This window comes from Halichoeres trimaculatus, unplaced genomic scaffold (assembly GCF_033239565.1).
Source record: "Halichoeres trimaculatus isolate MK-OKI-2021-1 unplaced genomic scaffold, fHalTri1.1 fHalTri1_scaffold_19, whole genome shotgun sequence".
In the NCBI taxonomy this organism is placed as follows: Eukaryota; Metazoa; Chordata; class Actinopteri; order Labriformes; family Labridae; genus Halichoeres; species Halichoeres trimaculatus.
Genome location: NW_027437197.1, coordinates 18,374,771 through 18,382,765, shown reverse-complemented (window position 1 = coordinate 18,382,765; position 7,995 = coordinate 18,374,771). Strand labels below are relative to the sequence as shown.

At 42.6% G+C, this 7,995-nt stretch overlaps 1 protein-coding gene across 1 annotated transcript; it reads right to left on the bottom strand.

Annotated features, from left to right (window-relative positions):
- Positions 1–1,031: 1,031 nt before the first annotated feature.
- On the bottom strand, positions 1,032–7,381 carry nfe2l2a (nfe2 like bZIP transcription factor 2a). Its single transcript, XM_074694369.1, has 5 exons — positions 7,331–7,381; positions 4,378–4,644; positions 4,007–4,099; positions 3,729–3,905; positions 1,032–2,627 (listed from the first exon to the last, which is right to left on the bottom strand). The coding sequence occupies exons 1-5, from the start codon at positions 7,364–7,366 to the stop codon at positions 1,365–1,367; spliced, it is 1,836 nt and encodes a 611-aa protein (XP_074550470.1). The 5' UTR covers positions 7,367–7,381; the 3' UTR covers positions 1,032–1,364.
- Positions 7,382–7,995: the final 614 nt, after the last annotated feature.

Here is a 7,995-nt window from a genome sequence, read left to right as displayed (position 1 = left end):
CATTTCTTGTAGCTTGTAATAATTGTAACCAAGGATGAGTAAGTAATTTAATACATTAAGGTAGAACACAAACAGTACACACCTTCAGTATAAAGTTGAGAAATTACTCCAAGGCAAACAATGCAAGCTCTTATTCTTCCTTCAGATGAAGGATAGTGTTTCTACAGAGGAATGTGGATTGACCAACCTTGATATAAAAAAAAAAGGTCTGCTGGGTTGAAAGCACTCTAGTATTACCGAGCTATGCTGGCCACAAAGTGAATTTGTGTAAATGTATAATGTGACTTGTGCTCTTTAATAAAAACATTTCTCATGACTTGATTGGTCTATTTCTGAGAGGATAATTTGTGAAGTTGGAAATGTCTTTAATGTAAACAGCCCTCCATGTTAAAAGGTTTGTGTTTAATCTGTTTGATTCAGAGACCTCTTTGAGTGTTGCCTCTTTCTCTCCTCAGTGTAGTCTGCCATGAGAGCAGAAAACCGGCTCTGTGATCAAAGGCAGTGTTTGTATGTGAACGTGCAGATGGAGCACATACTCATTGCGTAGGGCTTTACTTTTTGTATATGCTTGCCTACTGGACCATTGTGGCGTTGTCATGCATGGTTTATACTGAGCATACTCCACAATTGTACTCTTTGTTGTGTAATATAATGAGTGCTGTGGGTGGGGTTTTCTTTTGCGACTGGAGGTTTACAGTATTAAAAGATTTGGGTTACTATACAAACAAGTGTGGTCCAATAAAAGACAAGCAGATTATAGAACGGTTAAGCCAATAACCCTCTTGTTTCGGTACAATATTCCTTTCATTTGCTCCTTTCAAGGCGCTTTCGCGTCAAGAACTGACTTGAACATGTGGTAGGTTATGTAATCGTTCCTTCGACTATACATCCATCTGGCATCAATCTGTTGCAGACCAGAGTACACCACATAATGTTCTGTTCTCAGAAAACAGGAGGCTGCATGTCTATACTTCGAATACTTTATTTAAAAGCAGAGAAGTCAAGATTTAAAAAAGAACTTGGGCAGCAAATCATACAGGGAAGTTATAAAATATGAGTAATAATGATTGAAACAATTGTTAAAATACAGAAATATGGTATATACAATATATATATATTTATATTTACACACATACAGTAACAGTGTCATCAATCTCAATAGCAAGTGATGTTTATATTTACAAACAATATTGTTTAAAGAATCTGTGACGATATCAGAGTACAAAAGTAAAATATCAAAAATATTACATTCAAAAGAAGTGCGCAAAAACTATACAATAGTTCTGCTAAGCGAGTAATGCTATAAAGCTGAGCGACTACAAAGTTATTGCATAGTATTACTATGAGTATGCAGTACCATTCTATTAAGGAGAAAAGAGTTTATCTTCACTCTTGATGAAAGTCTTTTTAACACGAGGAACGAGGAAGATGCTGCCGTTTGTGGACTGTTGGAGGGAGTAGTCAGACGGGGAGTATGAATCCCCCTTCTCATCTCTCAGCAGGCTGAAGACCTCCAGGTACAAGCTGTTGAGTTGCTGCTTCATTTCCTTCAGGTCTGCAGCGTTCTGGCTCTTCTCACTCAGCAGACGCTCCTTCTCCTCCTTCAGTGAGTCCAGGTCACCCTCCAGACCCACTATGTTCTCCATCTTGCGCTTGCGGCAGTTCTGGGCAGCTACTTTGTTCTTGCCGCGGCGGCGTATGTCTCGGACGAGAGCCAGCTGAGCCTCGTTCAACTGGTGCTTTGACATCAACTCATTGAAATCATCAACAGGCAGATTAATAATCATGGATACAGTGAAGGGGATTTTGAGGGCCTTGGCCCTCTGCTCGTCTCTGGAGAGACGCACATCCGATCGTTTTTTCACTTTGTCTTTAGTGAAGGGAGCGCTATTGTGGCTGCTCTCCTCTGCTGGATCTGTTTTGTGGTGTTTGGGTTTCTTCTCCTGCTGATGCTGTGACTGTCCTGTTGCAGCAGATTCAGAGAGTGGTGACTGCAGGTCGTCGGGTTGGAAGTTAATTGAGAACATCTCTGAATAGTCAGATTCTGCACTTCCAGGGTTATGATCCATCTCCTCCATATCTGAATCACTGTACAGAAAGGAGCCGTCTCCATAAACAGACTTGCCGGGTGAATATGAGTTTGGGCTTGTGTTTGAAGAGATTCCTGAATCTGAGTCCGGCAACTCTGCCGTCAAATTTTGTTTGCCTCTCTCGTATGCATCTCCAGGTGAGAGGCTGTACAGGTCCATTGGTGTCAGTGGAGGCTTGTTTTGAGTATCTGACATGGGGTTCATTTCATTTCCTTCCAGGCCACGCTGAACACTGCTCTCTTCCAAGATAGGGTTGGGGTAAAATATGTCACAGAAACTCTCTGTACTGAAGTTAGTATTTAACTCTGGAGCTTCTGCTTTCATCTGGCTGAGAGAGTCTGGTTGAGCCATACTTGGAACAGAGCTATCAAAAGTATTCAGGTACTCTGCTGGACAAACATTGACGCTGTTCGTCTTCACCTCTGTGAGATTCGTCATGGGGTAAAAAGCAAAGTTTGGATTCTGTATGTCTGGGCTGTTTGGAAGAGGGTACGTGGTGGTCTCCAGTGTGTCCTCCATTTGCATATTGAGGCATTGCTAAAAAATAAAAAGAGAGATATGTTAAAACAGATGCAGCAGATTCTGATCTTTATCAAAACTTTCTGTTTTTTTTGTGTTTTTAGTTAAACAACCACATAAGATGAAGTATAAACTGATGGTAGCATCCAAAACCAAATTTGAGGCACATTGTGATTCATGTCAAACTTGGGCAGCTTATTGACACTTTCAAAATGGTTATATCCAAATGGCATGCTCCTGGTTAGGAAACCCAAATGTTAAGTTGACAGTTACAGAATAAAAGAAATTCTTCTTTCTCCGGTTGAACAGAAGAAAGTATGTCCTTATCTGTGGTTGTCACAGAACAGGTTTGTGTTTGTGATGCCCGTATGTTTGGAAACAGTTGTTCCAACTCGATGATACTCAATGGAAAATGCTGGTAGTACGTGGTAGCATCCTGTCTCTTTAAGGACTACATGTCCAGTTGTTGAAATAGCTCATATCACTTCAGCCAATTTCCTAGCTTGCTAATGCTATAAATTTTTACCTTCGCTAAGTAGCTTAAAGAACTCTGAGAAGTATGAGTCTTATCTGAAGCCTGTCAGGGCAACTAATGACGCCCTGCTTAATGTTAAACTGTTTGGTTAGGCTACAGGTCCAGTCCACATTGACACAGAGTGAAAGTTCAAGGCTACAAATGCTACACAGCTCCACCCATCAAAGAATGCAAATATCAGCTGGCGTGGAACAAAACTGATAAGGCAGTGACAGAAAACTATGTACAAATGTCTACCTGCTGCCATAAGCAAAGGATTTGAGATAGCCACACCCTCGCTCAACGAGATTTCTTCTTAATCAGTTGGATTAAGTAGTTGGCTATTAATCATAAAAACTGAATCACATCGTGAATAATAACCTCTCTAACTCTCTGACAAAGTCTCAACAACGAAGCTCGCTCAGAAAATGAGACGGGTGTATCGGCCTCACATGCAGGAGACCCCGTTCTCATAAAGCAAACAAAAAGGTGTTTGTCCCTTTAATGCCGGGCTCCTGACGTTGATGCATTCTTTGGGTATTTGTTCCAACAAATACCAGCGCAGACCGCTGTGCCACTGAGGCGTTACAGTTCACCTATAATACCTGCAGCTCAGGGAGGGACAAAAGCTCCATCCAGGCCTGCTCCAGATCTGGGGACAGCCTCTGCTGAGGTGCTGGTGGTGGCGGTGGAGGGGAGAGAGTGGTGGGTGCAAGAGCCGGCTGCTCGGGGGACATCATGGGTGCTGAAACAACAACTGTGTCCAAGCAAACTGAAGAGTTCTGTAAAGCAAATGAGAATATGGTGGTTTGTGTTGAGCTAAAAGGCACGTTAAACTGCAAGCTGTGTTGTCACATGTGTGGTAATGATTTAATGTTCTTACCTCAGCTTCCTCTACAGGAAACGTCTCTGCCAGCAGCTGCAAGCACTCATCAAACGACATAGCATCCCCGGTGTCCTCTGTGAAGCTGACATTCTGCAAGAAAAGGTTCAAAAACGTCTTTAACATGACCAGCTAGTAGCACCTGTTTCGATATGGCTTCTTTTAAAAACGGCATTTCACATTAACATCGCTCAGCTCTCCGTGGAGCCATTTCGAAGGCACAATACACCAATGCAAAACTACAGACCCACCTGTGTGTCTGTAATTACACAGAAAGAGGTGGTTACCTAGCTACGACAAAGCCGCAGCCAATCGAAAGGTGTGGGAGTGGTCCTCCTCTGACATGAGTAATGATGGCCACGTGCACATACCTGTGTAACCTCCAGAGGCGTGACAGTCGTCTGCAGTGGGGCGCTGGTCGGCGGGCATGGTATGTACTCTCCCGTCTCCTCGTCGAGCTGTAGCTGTGCCAGCAGGGCCTTCTCCTGCTTGCGTAGCTGATCCAGCCTCTTCTCCTCCTCCAGCTCTCTCTGCCGCTGCAGCTCATGTTCCTTCTGACGGTGGTTGTAGTCAAACACCTCACGCCTGGCACCCAGATCGATGTCCTGCTTCCACAGTATGTCAATCAGGTTCATGTCCTGGAAAGACAACAGCAGATCAGTTTAGGGAGGTGTGAGCTGTGCTCATGCTTGTCCTGCAGTGAGTGAGGGAGCAGTGTTACAGTAAAGGAAGAGTGTCCCTGCTGTGAAGCGTGGCTGCTGCACCCGCCACACCCTGTCCCTCTCTATCTGCTCGCCGACAGCAACACTGGCACTAATGTCAAGAGGGAGAAGGGACATGAATAATTCATGGCCCTCTCTTTTTCGTGTTGGCACCATGCTCCAGCATGAGACACATATCAAGTTGATAGTCTTTCGACAGGTAGCGATCATTACCCATATAATTACATGGAGGTGTGAGTTTGTTTTTCTCAGCCAAACTGACGAATGAGCCGGCTCTCAAGCCAAGTTCATGCACAGGTGACCTTTTCTTTTTGCAAAGCCCCAAAAAAGAAAGTGTAGCTGATATAACTTTTTATCTACAGGGCTGTAAAATGAATCCAAACAGTAATGAAGTCTAAAAAGTAAAACTGTAGATCTGACTCTGTGGAATCACATGATCTGATCACATTGCCTTGTCTTCAAATAAATAACTTACAAAAGACAAACAGTCTTGGCATAATACGTCGCATTCTTGCTGAAATAACTTCTTGAACTATTTACTCTGTATAGCTGAGTCTTGCTGAAATTACAGGAGACACAGAGTACCAACAACTGCGAATATTTTAATAGACTTTCCTGTTGATTTCCTCTCACGGACCAAAGTTATAAACAAGAATGATTGAAGATAAACTGTGCTGCTCTCTTCCTTGGCTCTTTCACAGAACTTATTTACAGAAGGAAGCCATTTCACAAGGCCCAGGGAAGTTACATCAACCAAAGACACTGGTTCACGGAAACATGTCCAGGCATGTGACTTGTTTGTTCCCCAGATTCTGGTATAAACACGGCTTATAGAGTAACGTTTGCAAATTGGTCATATGGCCTGAGCGAGCATAGACAGGAGGAAGCAGAAAGAAAACTGAAGGGAAACATAAAATAAAGCAGAACAATCCATGATAAAGAGGATGTAAAACTAAGAAGAAAGCAGTCTCCTTAAAAAAATGTGGGTTAGGGGGAGCTTCCATAGTCTTGTGCTTAAAGCAGAAAAAAAAACGTTTGTAGTTAAGACATTGTTGACACATTTACTCCAGCAGAGGCACAGCAAAATAAGAACCCACTAACCCTCTTTGCATCAGCGTTGCATCAGAGGCATGACCACCGAAAGGATTATGCATTACCGAGGCTGCCTACTATAACTCACACTCACCAACTCAGATGTGTGCACACAAGCAGGCATTATGGCTCCTGTAGGAACGAGGAAGTGCCCTAAAATATCTAAGTGGGACGTCTGTACGCACTTCTTGAGGTCATTCATGTTTTCCAAACACAAAAAACCCACACTCTTGCCAGTTGGTCACACCTTATAAGCTCATCAGACAGGTCATACAGGTGCCTTAAAAACAAGCCTATGTCTAAATATGGTCTGTGTGCTGATGAAGGGAAAGTTCAATCGGCCCCTTCACTGTCACAGATTAATATCAGTGTTATATAACTCCCCCGAATCAAAGCCACATATTAAATGATAACTTTTGTTCTAGATTGGGGGCAAATAGATTGTGTAAATGTAGGTGTGAGATCGAGTTATCAGGATGGTATCAGAAGCAAGGCTGTCACCTGACCTGAATTGGCACGAGAACAAGGAAACTGGCTCATTAAATTTACTCCTTTTTCTAAACCTGTCTACCACACAATACACAGCAATGAACGACATACTGATGGTTTAAGATACACACTAAATAGACACCAGACCTCAATTTTACAAACATAAACAAGATAACAGGTAAAGGTTAATATGATTATCAAACTGTGTGATAAAGGAGTGATACTAGAGTGAGTGCCTTAAGTTTGGGTTGTTCATTTACCTCCCTCCAGAAAAAAACACAAGGGCCTCAAAGGGGAGCTGACTCCAGTGGTTTATTGTAGCTTCTCTGAGTGGACATGCACCCTTGACCATAGATGATGAAACACAGCCGCACATGCTCAAAAACAGCCCTGTTTTAAGGCCCTCATCATCACTCATGTGTGTGTACTTCCACTGACCCTGGGACACTGAAGATATAAGGCTCTGTCACGTGAAACACAGTCGTGTCCAGATCTCATCTAACTTTCCTTTCAGCACAAAAATAATATAGGAACGAGAGTATAGCCTCCACAGAAATGGTTCCTATTGGCTAAAAGCTAGTCTACATCAGATATGGTATCACATGCTTTGAGGAGAGAGGGGGCGGGGGGCAGTTACGGGAAAAGGCTCGAGAAGCTTCGTTATCTGTTTACCAAAGTGGACAGTATTATATAAAACATGTTATTTCACTGAATACTTCCTCAAAGCTTTAGGATAAACTTCAATTTCGTTGAAAGTTGATTTTATTTCCTGTAGAGGAAAAACGTCACAAGTGAATGACTTGCAGAACTGAAAGCAGTTCAGAGGGCAGCCTCAGTACATTCAGCATAGTTCCCCCTGTTATTCCTTTATTATAAGAACTATGACATTACCAAGCTGACATCTCCCCATAAACAAGTCATATCACCATATGAAACAATTCAAAAAAGTTATCCTCCCCCCTTGAAGGAAGTTCAGAACAAATGACAGTCGGCTTGTTCTGACTTCCATAAAATAATTTACCTGTTGACTGGAATGCATCACCTCCATGTCCATCATCGTGGAGATCTGTGACAGCGTAAAGAAACGCCTTATGATGGTTAAATGTGTGTGTTATTCCTCAAATGACGGGTAAAAATGGCGAACAGTCCGTCCCAAGCCGATGTAGTCCGTCACAGCAGCTGAACTGAAGCAAACATTGCTTCCTTAACATGTAATGATCATTACGGAAAAGCTGGCCCTGCCTACTGGATCGTCCCCCTCACGACGACCTATGAGGCGGGGAGGTGTTGTGCGTGCATGCGTGGAGAGACCAAACCGAAATAAATACCTTAATAATTAACAATATTGTATTTATAACAAATAGGTATATAAAAACAATAAACACATGTTGTTTATGTGCATCTGAAGGTCGTAGTGATTTTAAAAATTGCGCACACACGTGACTGATAAGAAATTAATCAAAAAGTATATTCAAAACGACCCCAAAACAGCAAAATGATAATTGTTAATTTTGCATTGTCAACAATTTTACTTTTCTGCCCCTTCTGTAGGCCAGTTCATGTTTTATTTTATTATTTTGTATCACTTTACCGTTTCTTTTCTAACTACGTCATCAGAAGGCTTTTGATTGGTGCACAGCTCCCCCTGCTGGTTACAGACCCTAAAGTGGAGCTGGGGGCCCTGGG

What these genes read in the sequence shown, in the direction of transcription:
- nfe2l2a (XM_074694369.1), bottom strand. Translation starts at nt 7,366, where the DNA reads ATGATGGACATGGAGGTGATGCATTCCAGTCAACAG. An exon ending in TGATGCATTCCAGTCAACAG is followed by an intron (nt 4,645 to 7,330) that starts GTAAATTATTTT and finishes TTGTCTTTCCAG; the next exon opens with GACATGAACCTGATTGACAT. An exon ending in TGTCCCTCCCTGAGCTGCAG is followed by an intron (nt 2,628 to 3,728) that starts GTATTATAGGTG and finishes TTTATTTTTTAG; the next exon opens with CAATGCCTCAATATGCAAAT.